The sequence below is a fragment of the Aspergillus lucknowensis genome, assembly GCF_044049455.1.
Source record: "Aspergillus lucknowensis strain CBS 449.75 chromosome Unknown BJX67scaffold_11, whole genome shotgun sequence".
Taxonomy (NCBI): Eukaryota; Fungi; Ascomycota; class Eurotiomycetes; order Eurotiales; family Aspergillaceae; genus Aspergillus; species Aspergillus lucknowensis.
This window is the reverse complement of record NW_027263555.1, coordinates 79,835-94,813: the sequence shown is the minus strand read 5'-3', so window position 1 is coordinate 94,813 and position 14,979 is coordinate 79,835. Positions and strand designations below refer to the sequence as shown.

At 52.1% G+C, this 14,979-nt stretch overlaps 8 protein-coding genes across 8 annotated transcripts; 5 read left to right on the top strand and 3 right to left on the bottom strand.

The window, feature by feature from the left end:
- Positions 1–237: 237 nt before the first annotated feature.
- BJX67DRAFT_30507 (RNA helicase SLH1) lies at positions 238–6,554 on the top strand. Its single transcript, XM_071027047.1, has one exon. The coding sequence runs from the start codon at positions 342–344 to the stop codon at positions 6,384–6,386; it is 6,045 nt and encodes a 2,014-aa protein (XP_070887946.1). The 5' UTR covers positions 238–341; the 3' UTR covers positions 6,387–6,554.
- Positions 6,555–8,703, bottom strand: BJX67DRAFT_30617 (uncharacterized protein). The gene is made up of 2 exons (XM_071027063.1): positions 7,598–8,703; positions 6,555–7,547 (listed from the first exon to the last, which is right to left on the bottom strand). The coding sequence occupies exons 1-2, from the start codon at positions 8,426–8,428 to the stop codon at positions 6,723–6,725; spliced, it is 1,656 nt and encodes a 551-aa protein (XP_070887945.1). The 5' UTR covers positions 8,429–8,703; the 3' UTR covers positions 6,555–6,722.
- Positions 8,704–9,514: 811 nt separating this feature from the next.
- Positions 9,515–10,488, top strand: BJX67DRAFT_30615 (uncharacterized protein). Its single transcript, XM_071027062.1, has one exon. It carries the CDS (start codon positions 9,735–9,737, stop codon positions 10,302–10,304), a length of 570 nt encoding a protein of 189 aa, XP_070887944.1. The 5' UTR covers positions 9,515–9,734; the 3' UTR covers positions 10,305–10,488.
- On the top strand, positions 10,448–10,941 carry pfy1 (profilin; the record flags this gene model as incomplete). The annotated part of the gene is made up of 3 exons (XM_071032576.1): positions 10,448–10,528; positions 10,617–10,751; positions 10,813–10,941. The coding sequence occupies 3 exons, from the start codon at positions 10,448–10,450 to the stop codon at positions 10,939–10,941; spliced, it is 345 nt and encodes a 114-aa protein (XP_070887943.1).
- Positions 10,942–11,474: 533 nt separating this feature from the next.
- On the bottom strand, positions 11,475–12,069 carry BJX67DRAFT_30758 (Got1 family protein). The gene is made up of 3 exons (XM_071027086.1): positions 12,009–12,069; positions 11,931–11,946; positions 11,475–11,863 (listed from the first exon to the last, which is right to left on the bottom strand). The coding sequence occupies exons 1-3, from the start codon at positions 12,026–12,028 to the stop codon at positions 11,567–11,569; spliced, it is 333 nt and encodes a 110-aa protein (XP_070887942.1). The 5' UTR covers positions 12,029–12,069; the 3' UTR covers positions 11,475–11,566.
- A 78-nt stretch (positions 12,070–12,147) lies between these two features.
- Positions 12,148–13,338, top strand: BJX67DRAFT_348413 (uncharacterized protein; the record flags this gene model as incomplete). The annotated part of the gene is made up of 1 exon (XM_071028651.1): positions 12,148–13,338. A coding segment is annotated over exon 1 (505 nt), but the record flags the coding sequence as incomplete, so codon positions are not given.
- BJX67DRAFT_30610 (uncharacterized protein) lies at positions 13,311–14,369 on the bottom strand. The gene has a single exon (XM_071027061.1). It carries the CDS (start codon positions 13,927–13,929, stop codon positions 13,366–13,368), a length of 564 nt encoding a protein of 187 aa, XP_070887940.1. The 5' UTR covers positions 13,930–14,369; the 3' UTR covers positions 13,311–13,365.
- On the top strand, positions 14,302–14,919 carry BJX67DRAFT_348395 (uncharacterized protein). Its single transcript, XM_071028650.1, has 3 exons — positions 14,302–14,323; positions 14,380–14,533; positions 14,584–14,919. The coding sequence occupies exons 2-3, from the start codon at positions 14,465–14,467 to the stop codon at positions 14,716–14,718; spliced, it is 204 nt and encodes a 67-aa protein (XP_070887939.1). The 5' UTR covers positions 14,302–14,323; positions 14,380–14,464; the 3' UTR covers positions 14,719–14,919.
- Positions 14,920–14,979: the final 60 nt, after the last annotated feature.

Sequence of the window (14,979 nt, the reverse complement as noted above, 5' to 3'; positions counted from 1 at the left end):
CTTTTGGATGGGAGGCAGGGCTTTTTGGGATCCCGAGCTCCGGGTCAGTATTCTTCAGCTTGGGAGTGCCAAATGACTCATCGCGACAAAAACGCGAGTCAAAGGATGGAAAATTCTTCTTTCTCTCGAGATTGTTAGGTTTGCACATTGTTGCTGTTGGAGCGTGGCGTAGAATGTGCTCCGCTGGTGTGTTGAGCGGTGGCCGTTGATCGCACAGCCGCAAAATAGAAGTTGCTCGTCTCCCGAGGTCACCCCGCCGCCATCAACTTCCTCTCACCCTCTGGGTTTCCTCAGACAAGACGCTGGCGCGGACGTGATAATTCCTTTATACTCGACTCCAGATGAACGGAACTGGAGCTATTGAGTCGCAATGGCTCGCTCAACTTGCCGCCATGCGCCAGGCCATTGCCGACCTGAACCTCACGAAGCACCCCGCCAACGACCAGCTTACGTACGGCAGCGACCTCGACCTCGATCTCGATGATCCCTCCTCCTCCGCCGGGACTGTGGACGATGTCTGGGACCTGATAAGCTCTGACGATGAATCTACCAGTGAGGACCTAGACGAGATCGACGATCTCCCTCCCCCGCCAACGTCCGAGCAACATGACCAAACCTGGCTGCAGCAGAGATGCCAGCTTCTCGCATACCAGAAGCTCGGAGTGGATCCAGACGAGCTAGCGCAGCAGATTATTGCCGCGCTTGCTACGGATAGTGGTGACGACGAGTTACAAATGTCGCTGGCAGAGATTGTGGGGTTTGACGACCTGGATTTCGTAATCGAGTTGATCGCACATCGGAAGGAGATATTGGGGAGCTTAAAGGCAGATTCGAGGAAAACACAGGCGCAGACGGACGGGTTGGCATTTGGCTCGTTGCAGACGAGGGCCGAGAGGGAACAGGCTCTCCGGAGGCAGGACCTCGAGCATAAGAATGCCGCGTTGCTCCCGGAGCAGGTTCGGCAGGAACCGAAATATCCGCACGTGTTTAAGATGCATGATTCTCGGAATGTGCTGGCCCTGAATGGGAAGAGCTATGGGTTGCCTCTAGGAAGCAAGCAGATCGACGAACAGAAATATACAGAGGTCGAGGTTCCGGCCGCAAAGGTTGGGACACTAGCACAGCAGCAGAAGCTCGTTTCGATCTCGTCCATGGATGGTCTGTGTCGGGGTACCTTCAAAGGGTATAAGACGCTGAACAGGATGCAGAGTCTCCTTTACGACGTTGCCTACAAAACGAGCGAGAACATGCTCATTTGTGCGCCAACCGGAGCGGGTAAAACGGACGCTGCTATGCTGACCATCTTAAATGCCGTTGGAAAGAATACCGTTCCCAACCCAGTCGAGGAGCCAGATGCCACTGAATTTTCGGTTTTGGTGGACGATTTCAAGATCGTCTACGTGGCTCCTATGAAGGCACTGGCAGCCGAAGTCACTGAGAAGCTTGGCAAAAGGCTTTCATGGCTTGGGATCCAGGTTCGTGAGCTGACTGGTGACATGCAGTTGACGAAGCGGGAGATCGTGGAAACTCAGATCATCGTCACCACCCCTGAAAAATGGGATGTGGTGACCAGAAAGAGCACGGGAGACACAGAGCTTGTGCAGAAGGTACGCTTGCTGATCATTGATGAGGTCCATATGCTTCACGATGAACGTGGTGCAGTTATCGAATCATTGGTAGCTCGTACCCAGCGACAGGTGGAAAGCACCCAGTCACTAATCCGCATTGTCGGCCTTTCCGCTACTCTGCCCAACTACGTCGACGTCGCGGACTTCCTCAAAGTCAATAAAACGGCTGGATTGTTTTTCTTTGACTCGTCTTTTCGACCCGTGCCCCTAGAACAGCACTTTATTGGTGTGAAGGGAAAACCAGGCACCAAGCAATCTCGCGATAACCTGGACACTGTGGCCTTTGAGAAAGTCCGGGACATGCTCGAGCGAGGCCACCAGGTGATGGTGTTCGTGCATTCTCGCAAAGACACCGTCCTGACAGCTCGGATGTTGCGACAAATGGCTGTCCAGGATGGATGCGAGGCCCTCTTCAGCTGTCACGAACATGAGAACTACTCAAATGCTCTTCGGGATATGAAGCATGCCCGTGCCCGCGAGCTGCGAGACCTGTTCGCGAGCGGTTTTGGGACTCATCATGCTGGAATGAGTCGCAGTGACCGAAACCTTATGGAGCGTATGTTCTCGGAAGGTCTTATCAAGGTTCTCTGCTGTACGGCTACACTCGCCTGGGGTGTCAACCTTCCGGCTGCGGCGGTCGTTATCAAGGGAACGCAGTTGTATAATCCTCAGGAAGGTAAATTCGTCGATCTGGGCATTCTTGATGTTTTGCAGATTTTCGGTCGCGCTGGTCGCCCCCAGTTCCAGGATACAGGTATTGGGTTCATCTGTACAACTCACGACAAGCTCAATCACTATCTCTCTGCGGTGACTTCGCAGCAGCCAATTGAATCTCGCTTCTCCAGCAGACTTGTGGATAACTTGAACGCTGAGATTTCTCTGGGGACGGTGACCTCGGTTCCGGAAGCTGTGCAGTGGCTGGGATATTCGTACCTTTTCGTGCGCATGAAACGTGAACCTCGAAATTATGGTATTGACTACGCTGAGATGAGAGATGACCCTATGCTTGTCCAGAGACGCCGGCAGCTCATCATCCAGGCCGCCATCGTTTTGCAAAAGAGCCAGATGATTATCTATAATGAAAAGACAGAAGAACTCCGCGCTAAAGACGTTGGGCGAATCGCAAGCCAATACTATGTCCTGCAAACGAGTATTGAGATTTTCAACGCGATGATGCGCGCCCGGTCAGGCGAAGCGGATGCGCTGCGAATGATCAGTATGAGTGGTGAATTTGACAACATACAGGCTCGCGAAAATGAGTCCAAGGAGCTCAACAGGCTTCGCGATGAGGCCGTGCAGACGGAAGTAGAAGGAGGCAACGATTCTGCCCAAGCAAAGACCAACATCCTCCTCCAGTCTTATATCTCTCGCGCTAAAATTGAGGACTTTGCTTTGGTCTCAGATACCGGTTATGTGGCTCAAAACGCCGCGCGCATATGCCGGGCGTTATTTATGATTGCATTGAATCGGCGTTGGGGTTACCAGTGTCAGGTACTGCTCTCTCTGTGTAAATCTATCGAGAAGCAGATCTGGCCGTTCGACCATCCGTTCCGTCAATTCGATCTCCCGCAGCCGATCTTGAAAAACTTGGACGAGAAGCTGCCATCCTCATCGGTAGAGTCGATGAGAGACATGGAGACTGCAGAGATTGGCCAACTAGTCCATAACAACCGGATGGGAAAGACACTGGCGAAGCTGTTAGACAACTTTCCAACCCTTAGCGTTGAGGCTGAGATTGCGCCGCTGAATCGTGACGTTCTACGTGTGCGTCTAAGCCTTTACCCCGAATTTACCTGGAACGATCGACACCATGGCGCTTCTGAATCTTATTGGGTCTGGGTTGAGAATTCAGAAACATCAGAAATTTATCATCATGAGTACTTCATCCTTAGTAGGAAGAAACTCTATGACGAGCACGAGCTGAACTTCACTATCCCGCTCTCAGATCCGCTCCCCAGCCAGATCTACGTTCGCGCAATATCTGATCGGTGGTTGGGCGCAGAGACGGTTACGCCAATATCATTCCAGCACCTAATCCGCCCAGATACGGAAAGTGTGTACACGGATCTTCTCAATCTCCAGCCTCTTCCAATATCAGCACTAAACAACCCCATCCTTGAGGAGCTCTATGGACAGCGATTCCAATTTTTCAATCCGATGCAGACTCAACTCTTCCATGTACTGTACCATACCGCTGCAAATGTGCTTCTGGGGTCGCCGACGGGTAGTGGAAAGACTGTTGCTGCAGAGCTGGCTATGTGGTGGGCTTTTAGGGAGCGCCCGGGATCAAAGGTTGTGTACATTGCGCCGATGAAAGCCCTTGTTCGCGAACGTGTTCTGGACTGGGGAAAGCGCCTCACAGCACCGATGGGATTGAAACTGGTTGAGTTGACTGGAGACAACACACCTGATACTCGTACTATCCGAGATGCAGATATCATCGTCACAACTCCGGAAAAGTGGGACGGTATCTCTCGTAGTTGGCAGACTCGAGACTACGTCCGCAAAGTGAGTCTTGTCATTATTGACGAGATTCACCTGCTCGGCGGTGACCGTGGCCCGATTCTCGAGATCATTGTCTCTCGGATGAATTATATTGCCTCACAATCCAAGGGCTCGGTCCGGTTAATGGGCATGTCGACGGCCTGCGCCAATGCCACGGACCTTGCAAACTGGTTGGGGGTCAAGGAAGGGCTGTATAATTTCCGCCATTCCGTTCGACCCGTTCCTCTGGAAATATTCATCGATGGATTCCCTGAACAGCGTGGTTTCTGCCCGCTAATGCAGTCCATGAATAGACCGACTTTCCTGGCGATTAAGAATCACTCCCCGGAGAAGCCTGTCATCGTGTTCGTCGCCTCTCGTCGACAGACCCGGTTGACGGCCAAGGACTTGATCAATTTCTGCGGAATGGAGGATAATCCGCGTCGTTTTGTTCGCATGTCGGAAGAAGATCTACAGTTGAACCTTGCCCGGGTTAAGGACGAGGCACTACGGGAGGCGTTGTCGTTCGGTATTGGCCTGCATCATGCTGGCTTGATCGAATCTGATCGACAATTAGCAGAGGAACTATTTGCGAACAACAAGATCCAGATTCTTGTTGCCACTAGTACTCTCGCATGGGGGGTTAACCTTCCCGCGCACCTTGTCGTCGTCAAAGGGACACAGTATTTCGACGCAAAAATGGAAGGCTACAAGGATATGGATTTGACTGACGTTCTGCAAATGCTTGGTCGTGCCGGACGCCCGCAATTCGACGACTCGGGCATCGCGCGCATTTTCACGCAGGACTCAAAGAAGGCTTTTTACAAGCACTTCTTGCATACGGGGTTCCCGGTTGAGTCTACGCTCCATAAGGTCCTTGATAACCACCTGGGTGCTGAGGTCTCTGCGGGGACGATTACCACGAAACAGGATGCTCTTGACTATCTCACCTGGACGTTCTTCTTCCGGCGCCTGCATAAGAATCCGTCCTACTACGGCCTCGAAATCTCCGCGGATCAGCACAACTCACTCGAAGCCCAAACACTCGCACAAGACTTTATGATCGATCTAGTTGACAAGTCTCTCGGTGAACTCTCGGAATCCAGCTGCATTGTGTTCGACTCTGCAACAGGGGAGGTTGATGCAACCCCGTTCGGTAAGATAATGAGCTATTATTACCTCGCTCATAAAACGATTCGGTACCTTCTCTCCCACGCGAAGCCGTCCCCAACCTTCCACGACGTCCTCAGCTGGATGTGCTCCGCCACCGAATTCGACGAACTCCCTGTCCGCCACAACGAAGACCTCATCAACGGTCAACTCTCCCGAAATCTCCCGCTCTCGGTTGAACCTATGGGCGACTTGCCGCTCTGGGATCCCCACGCCAAGGCGTTCCTCCTCCTGCAGGCATATATGTCTCGCATCGACCTCCCCATCTCTGACTACGTCGGCGACCAGACCTCCGTCCTGGACCAGAGCATTCGTATTATCCAGGCTTCTATCGATGCAATGGCGGAACTCGGTTACACATCCGCATGCTACAAATTCATAAACCTCCTCCAATGCATCAAATCCGCCCGCTGGCCGGAAGACCACCCCCTTTCCATCCTTCCAGGTATTGAGCCAACAGCGCCAAACGACAAACCGAGCAACAACACCGCCTTACCGACATCCCTAAATTCCCTGACCTCCCTCCCATCAAACGCCATTTCCTCACTCGCGGGAAAACTCCACATTCCACTCTCCAAATCAGCGCAATTTACAAAGGCGGTTTCCCAGCTGCCGCGCCTCTCCCTATCCATCTCCTCAATCACCTCTGCCGGCCTAAACATCACCATAACCCGCAAAACCCCTCCCGCAACGCCCGAAGCCCGGATCTACGCACCCCGCTTCCCAAAGCCGCAAACAGAGGGCTTCTTCCTTGTCGTGTGTAGCGCCAAGCCCGATGGATCAGACGGCGACCTCCTGGCTCTGAAACGAGTTTCCTGGCCCTCGAATGCGAATTCGAACCGTGGCAACAGTGGTGATAGGGGGTCGACCAAGGGAACGCAGGGCGGTAAGGATGGGAAATGGAGTGGGACTGTGACGACGAGTTCCTCGGTCAAGTTTCCGAGACATTTACAGGTTCCGGGGCGTGTCAACGCGCGATTGCTGAGTGACTCATATCCGGGGATGGAGTGGGTGCTTATGAATGTGGAGGTCGATGCGGCTGTTGGCGGGGGTATCGGGAGGCAGGTTGTTGAGGAGTCGTCGAGTTCAGTGGTGAAACCGTAGATGGATACTCTCTCCAGACGCAATCATTTTCATTAGCGACTTGGTACATATTGTCATTTATCTGGGGTTATCTATTAGTTGATAGATTTAGAAATCTCTCACGCGTCGCGCCCTGTGAGGATGACAACGCGATTGAGATGGACATAGGTATTCTCAATATGAACATCTGGGGCCTGGTGCAATAACAACGAGCACCGCTCGAAATGGATACTTCAAATAAGGTAAGAAAGCTAAAAAAATGCTTCCTGCGCTGTAACAAAAACCCTAACCAAAACCGCACACCATACTACTTGGTGTACATGAGGGTGTAAATATAGTAGTTCCGAATCAGGAATTTTACGCCATCTCGATGCGTACGTCTTGCGAGAGCCCGGGTCTATGGGTGTATTGCCCACCTGTAACCTTGGGCGTTCTAGCCTGCCTGGCGACAAGTCTCTCCTTGGAGTTGAGACGGCTGGTTTTCGTTCGAACGGGAACAAGGACCTGTTTCTTGCCTTTGGACACAGACACAGACCTCGCGACGGAGACTTCAATAGTTGGGATTCTGTCTTCTTCGGGAGGATATGTTCCTTTACTCGGAGAGTAGGCGGACGGTGTATTCTTGTTTCCCATAGGTGATTCAACAGGGCGGGCCGACTTGAAGGGCGAGAGTATCGGTGAGGACGGTGTGGTTGACCGACTGGTTTCTGAGCCTGAGCGGAGCTCTCGCGTGTTTATGGTGAGCTTCTTTGATGGGTTTTGTTGTGGAGATTGGGCAGAGGTTTTGCGGTTGACCATTTCCCAGTTTGGCTCTTTCATGTCCGTATAGGTACGGACAGGCTGAACTCTGTGGATCACGAGGGGGTCGTCGTCGGAATCGATGGAAGTTGAAGAAAGGAAGGATGCCATAGAAGCCTTCGAGCGATGAGATGGATGCGCGTTTAGCTGGTTGTCTACCATGAGTGTGCTCTGGCTATTTGTAGCCGGTGACCTGTCTTGGGATGATTGTTTGACGATTGACTGGGCCTTGCGCAAGGGGTCTGGAACTCGGGGTAGATTTTGCGTTCCAAGGATCTTCGAGGCTTTACTTGTTGGTGTCGTGGGGAATAGTGTAAAATTTGGCGATCTTGAGCCTGTTGGTGATGTTGCCCGCCGCCGCGGCGGGCCTAACGCGGTGGATTCCTACTTGGAGTAAGCATGTTAGGACAGTCAGTTTATTGCAACATACATACCTCTCTATTTGGGATTGTCACATCGTCTAGGGTTTTGCTTCGCCGATTGAGCAGCGATGGCCGGTTGTTGTTCAGGAGACCACCAAACATAATGCTGTACCTTTCCATTTCAACTTTGGGAATTTCGACTTGGAGTAATGACTCAGGCGCACTTGGCTTGGAGGTGCATTGCTTGTGCATAACAGCTTCTTGTTCTGACAATAGGCACGGCCATACTTCGGTGTTCTCGATTGGTTCAGGCCGGGTACCAATCTGCTTCTGACACTTGTAGTCTATTGAATGCGAGGAACCCTGGGAGGGCAGTTCAAGTTCGGCGCGAACCTGGTAGAACGGTTTATTCGTGTTGGGAGCCATCGCACTCTTCACTTTGAACAGGCTACCGATCTTCCTCCACCTGCTCGATTTCCGTTGTACCGACAGAGGAGGCCTGTCGGGCTCTGGGGGCGTTGGTGGCGGGATGCTTTGCCCCTGGGCTGCTGTGATCTGCGATTCTAGCATTCGAGGACTTCCTAGTGCGATCCCAATCATGGACTCATCTATAACATGGTCCGTCTGCGGTGATGCTGATACAACTTCAGCTGATGGATTGGTGATCCGAAAATCGAGTTCTGGGACTGGTGCCCTGGTTTTTCGTCTTGGGTTGCGCTCTTCTGGCGTGTCGGCGCGTTGCCCATCCTTGACAACTTGATTAATTGGACGGCTGTAACTGATGCTGGTCTCAAACTCCCGGAGATCATTGTGTGGCAAAGCGTTTGTACCCCTCGACACTGGCTTTGCGATGCTCCGTGGCTGTGAAGGCGAGCGTGATCTCCCTAGTATTCCTCGAGCCATGATTTACTCATTGGCCTCTCGTCCATCACAGATAGGCGAGAGCGAACTTTGCGGGGAATTAGGCTGTTGACAGGACAGTGATGCGTTAGAGCGGGGAAATCGGCTCAATGTCGAAGAATCGAAGAAGATATGGAAATAATTAAGATTACAAAGAATGGACAGCCTTCCAGAAGGCCGAGGTGTGAGATAATGCCCAAGGAGAGAAAAAGAAAGCCATTCATCAAAGGAGAGAAAAGTCGGCTGCTGATATTAAAAAGGGCCATCACCCCTCTGTCACAGCGGTGTCAGGGATTTGGTGGAGCTTCTTTGCATGGTCTGGCAGCTTCTCAGAGTCAGATCCTGATGAGACCAGCGAGGCTAAATTAGTGGCAGGGTCAAGAGGAGATGGCCAGCCAACAGGATTCCGAGAGAGGCTCACAGATTGTGGTAGCCGCCATCGAGGACCACCATCAACATTGGAACCCAAAGTGAGACGATCCCACCCAGTCAACGAGCAACAGAGGTGAACATCGTCCGCGCCCACTGAAGGCTACGCGGCCCGCCTTGTGCGAATGAGCGCCATGGCCGCAAAGATATTAGATTATGATTGCGGGAGAGGAACCAAGCAGATGCTTTTCTGGCAGGCACATCAAATCTCCTGGCTCAGGGCTCGGACCTCTGATTCATTATTGGTTTCAGCTGGATCTGAAACCGGGCCCGCTGGGGCCAATGGAAGGCGAGAACGCCAGATATCCCGGGCCCGAGAACCGAAGAGCATCGCTGATGAGCTGAGCCTTCATCGGCTCATCAGCTGGGAACCTCTGCTGAATTCCAGAGGCGCGAACGATCAAAGCTCGATTCAATGTTCAGACAAGAAGAGATCATGAGTCGCAGTGGAAGCGGGTGTTGGAAGATCGTCGAGTGCAGCAGCTGGTCGGCTTCGAGACACGTGCCTGCCTTTAAATTCAGGATCAGGATGACTTTTTGGTCCTCTCACCATCGAGGTTTGCTCGAAAGCAATGAGGAGGCTGTGTTGCGGGGATGATTGCCGTCGGCGCCAGGACCTCGTCTGGTCAACGTCGGACGGGCAGTCAACAGCGAGGAGGATGGGTTCTGTCTTGATGGATGGTTCGTGGTGAAACCCAAAAAGAATAATAATTCTCCAGACGAATGGTGGTTTCAGAAATGCTGCAGATCGGGTCCCTGAAGAATTGGATGGGGAAATTCCCCGACTCGCGCTTATGAGGAGTCCTTTTGGGTTCTGGCTGGCGGGCGAATCCTGCAAGCGCCGCCATCGTGCTTTGAGACGTCAACTCGAAGGCTCTTGATGGCCCTGAGCAGCGTTCCCAGAGAAGCAGTCTATGAGTGCCTTATCTCCGCCTGGGAGGGTTGTGGAGATGTGACCCTGAGCGGTGGTTGCTCGCGAAGTCGGCCCGCACGAGTTATTAATCAAGACTCTGAAGAACATTTCCTGAATTTGAAGACCCTAGATACACAAGATGGAGGCTCCTCGGCTGCGCTTGGATCAAGAAGAAGAATGACGGAAGGCGACGCCAGATTTGGGATGGATGGCGGGGCACTGAGGCAGCTTCGAAATCCGCTGCCAGCACACTCTCACCCCACCTTCCCTCACCTCTCTCCTTCTCTCATCTCTCTCTTCCTCTCCCATCACAGCAAAGAATACTCCCAAGAGTGGTATTACTCGACGATCATCCCCTGTTCTTTTACCATTTCTCACAGTCGCTCCTCTCCAGTCTCATCGCCGCTTTCCTTCCTGCCACCCTCTGGTCCCCATCCCCTTTCCGGTGTTGTTGTTTATCCAACCGTTACCATGGGTGCACACTCTGCTATCTGGCAAGGTACTGTTCGCAATGCACTCACGTCCCTTCTGCTTTAGCTCGCGATCACTGACATTTTTTTTCTGTTCGTTAGGCTATGTCGATTCCAGGTACTGACCCTTCGCATTACCCCACTTCAACGAATACTGGAACCCCCCACGGCCTCCGCATTGAATCTGACCAAGAGTGATTTCGCAGTTTGATGGGATCCGGTCAATTTGACAAAGCTGCTATTCTCAGTCCCGACTTCTCTGGTGTTGAGGCTTCATCTCCTGGATTCACGGTATGAGTTGAATGCGGTGACCGACTCTTTGCGCCTCGGTGGCCGGCCAAACGTATTCTGAAACACCCACCGTTAACGACAAGTGCAGATCTCCCCTCAAGAAATCCAGGCCCTTGGGTCCGCTTTCGGCGACAGCCTCTACGCCATGCAGCATGGATTCACAATCGGCGGGGAGAAGTTCTTCGCCATCAAGGCGGACGAGCGCAGCCTATACGGCAAGAAGGTACTCGGCCCCGTTAATCTCCATTTTGTGTCATCCAAGGCTAATCCTTCTCGCCTCTTAGGGCAAGGAAGGTGCTGTTGTCGTGAGGACCGTCTCCTGCATTATGATCGGTCACCACAACGAGTCTACCCAGACCACCAACGCCGCTTCGGCCCTGGAGAAGGTCGCCGATTACATCAACGGCGCATGATAAAACATAGTCTAGCCACGTTGTGTGTGTGGGTCGATCATGGCATCAGACCGGACAATATGTTTGCCTAAATGTAAATCACGGTGATGGTGCTTCTTATGCACTTTCCCTTTGGCTCTCTTTTCCCCCGAGCATCGATCGAGCTGTGCAGCTATTTGCAATACGTACTACTACGGTACAGAATGACACCCTAATGGACCATCTGTTTCGCTGCATAAACAACATTTGACGCTGAGGAGTATCTTGTGAGCTCTCGAGTAGGTATGGCAATGACAAGAGTGGCACACCCATGACGAGCTCTCGCCATCTACTGCCTGGGTACTTCAGATCTATTGGATCCCCCCTGGCGCAGTAAATATTGCATATCGACACGGGGTCTCTCATCCTGTCATGAAAGTAGGCGGTGCAACAAGGCCACAGGCCCCAGCGCAGCGCAGTCATTATAAATAATAGCCGTAATTAATATAAACATTATCGAAGCACTCCCACATGGCGAGCCTTCCTTCAAACCCCACCCCGATAACCTTCCCTCCAACATACACGCGGCGGGGGAAAGCGTCCGTATCTAAGGAGGGGGAACCCCTGACACGCACACACACACCGCATTCCAACCTCAAACCCCTCGCTATACCGGCAACTCCGCATTCCTCCTTCCCCCGGCCAATGTTTCCAACGCACTCCGAATATAAGGCCCGACAACAGGGATATTCCCAGCAAACTGACCAATCGTAACGAGAAAATCGCCGAAGAGTATAAACAGGCCGTACAATTCAATCAGGAACCCAGTTAGCGGCCACCGGAGGAGGATGAGGAGGATACCAGCGACGAAGGCGGCGGTACCCTTAAGTTTTTGGCGGCGGGAGAAGAAGGCGAATGTCTTCTCGAGGCCAATTATTAGGGTTAAGCCGATGAGGAAGAGAATCTGCGAGCGGGAGAGTGGGCGTCTTTTGTCAGATATCGTTCTGTGTGGGTTAGGGAGGGGGATGTACGTTGCCCATTGCGAGTCTGGGTGGGGAATTATGAGATTAGCATCGCGCTTGAAGGCAGTCGGGTGGAGGTATACGTACAGAGACCGGTCGAAGAACATTAGGACTCCGCCGAATAGGAATAGTCCTCCTGGAATTCATGCGACTGTTAGTGGTTCGGGCGGATGTGATGGCGCATTGAGAGCGCGGCAGGCTCCGCAAATGCGGTAGGAGGTGAATAAACATACCGCCGGAGCAGAATATGACACCAATTTCTATTGATTCGATGAGACATTGGTCTAAGCTTGGGGGTGTTGCTCGGAGCGGTCCTCACTTTGGTTGTCTGTCATCCAAACGGACGGCATCTTGGGTAGCGGTTGTTAATGAATATTACGGATATGAACAGGAGATGATGCAAATAAATCTGTCCCTGGAGGATCGATTCGAGGTTCGCGCAAACAAGAAGGCGGTTCGACAAGAGGAAGAGTCCGTCCTGAAATTTTGCATAGAGTGTGAGCTGTGCGCAGCTAAGGCGTGGAAACTCGGCCGAGGTGTAGGGTTGCAGAACAGCCACCTACTGGAGAAGGGAATAAGATGTTTGTCTCTGGGGGCTGTAGGCGATTTCAGGTCGTGCCACGTCGTCTCAAGTCTCGTGGAAAGCTTCTGGTCGAATCTTCAGGGAGCCCAGCTCATCCCAACAATCGTTTTGATTGTGACCAATCGTTCAATAATTCTGCCACGTTCATTGCTTGGCGCAAATATGCTAAGATAAATTGGGATGGCGGTCTGATGGCGGCTCCTTAATTCGCACAACCATGAAAAGCCCTCAGCTCTGCTCATCCTCGTTCGCTCATTCTCTCGAGACAGCCACTGGGTTGTATTATGTGAAGCAACACAGCATGACGTGTGGTATTTCTAAAATTATTTCACGTGGCAGCTATTCCGTGACTGCAATTCTCATGAAAGTCTATTCTTCGCGCTTTGCCGACCCAACATGCGGAAAAGAGGGACAGTAGAGATGAAATCTCAAACATGTCGACGAAATCTCCCATGAAACACCATTCGCAACTGTCTTGGGCAGGTTTCTATCTATCGCTGACTAGCCCTCGTAGCTAGTCGCACAGACTTGACGCCGCGGCAACAATACTCTTCAGGTGTTGTAACTGATGTTCCACTCTTGGGCATCGGTATGAGTCGAGTGCTTCGAGCACAAGGCGAAGATCAACCGTATATTTATACAAGATCACGAATAAGCCGGAGCGCTTTCTTGAGCCTGTCTCGAAAGGGGCATGGTGGGTGGAAAGGGCTTGACTGTGTTTGGTCGTACATAACCTCACCGGATGAAGAGCATCTAAATAACGTTAGAAAATCCAGGAAATAGTAGTGAAGCTCTGTAAATGATTACTCACTCGTAAGAATCCACGTCGCTGAGAGAAGCTGAATAACTGGGCTAGCAACCTTATTTAAGCACGACGTGAGCGGCGCGGAGCTCGAGATAGTGCTCGGGGACACCTTGCCCGAGAGTCCTGACCACGCCAAACACCTCCTTATCGTGATACCTGAGTCGTGTCTTCGGGTCGGTGTAAGGAGCAGGTAGTCCGGTGATATCGCAATACGGCCGTTGTTGCGAAGGATGCAGGGAGGGGGCGGATTCGATGTTTGTGTATGTCGCAGCAGGCCCCGCGGAGAATGCTGCCCGCGCATTCTTCTCTAGAACAAGTGTTGAGAGGCTCTGCGCGGCCTGAGCGATGTTGGCCGAGCGTTGAATACCCTCCATTGGAGTCTGGCTCCCATCTGTGCTTGCCGTAGCTGCCGCCGGTGTAGTTGCTCCGGAATTCGCCTGAGTAGCCATCACCGAAGCTTCTTTTCTCGAGCTGTCGGAGATGAGTTGTTTGACATTCTTGTTTCGCCGCTGAGAGGGTCTCCAGGTCTGACTTCGGAAGGGGCGTGGGACGGATGCAATGTCTAGGCGGTCTAGAAGGCGTTGATGGGATTCGTTTTCGGCGGCAGTAGGGGGGGCCATAGTGGCGGGTGGGATGATACTTATATGAATTGAAGCTGACGGGGGCGTTGGGCGCTGAAAAGCCGTGCTTGAAGATGGCTGTCGGGATCAGGAGAGTTGGGGATTCCTTGGCGCAGAGGTTGGGTTGGGGAGATGGAGAGATTGAAATGAGCCGAGGATCGTCGTCCTGTGAAGATTTTTGCTTGTATAGAGCTTATGGGCCCGCCGTCCTGGTCAACCGTAAAATTTTTGGATCTCCCCAGGGATCTTCCTGAGGAAGAATGGCTTGGGCTGCTTTGAGTTGCGACCGTTTTGGGATTTCAAGATACTCACGTGACTCGTTTGGTGATCAACGGCCGCAACAAACATCAGCTTGCCGTCGGCAACAACCAACCTGAAGAGACCCAGCAAGATGGTAAGTACTGACAGGAGAGCCTCTCCTTCAGCTTATATACTTATTTACGCCCACAGGAAAGTCCACATGAGCATCAGCAAGCCCTTCTCCTGTCTCGAATCATCAACAATGTCGTAAGTGCCCCTCGTCGATCACTTGGCGATGTTGGAACTGAAGGTTGTACAGGAGAAACTGAATGAAGCTATCATGGTCATGAATAAGAGCCTTCAGGTATATTGGCCCAACTTCAGCTATCTCGTTAATGCTCACGCTTCTCGCAGGAGGTAAATATCCAGAATATGAATGTTGAGCTCGTCGCGCAAATGTTCAAGAACTATCAGTCAAATGTTCTCTTCCACTTAGAAGGTACGCTATCTATTTTAACGATGTCTGCAGCTATGATTGACCCATTTTAGCCACGGAAAGCTTGAAGGAGCCGTCCTGATGTCTCCGAGTTCGTAGCAGTTCATCTTCCACGCAGCCATCGATGATACCACACAATATGATTTATGTTACCACTGTACAATTAGATCTTGGCCCCCGTATTATATTTGACCACGTAGATGAGAGTCTGGAGATTTGACATGATGAAGGTGAGAGAGACTGACTCTCTGGAGCCGCATCTGAGGCTGGGATCGGCTGGTCTTGGCTTTGATGAATGCTGCCGGCGGTGGCCA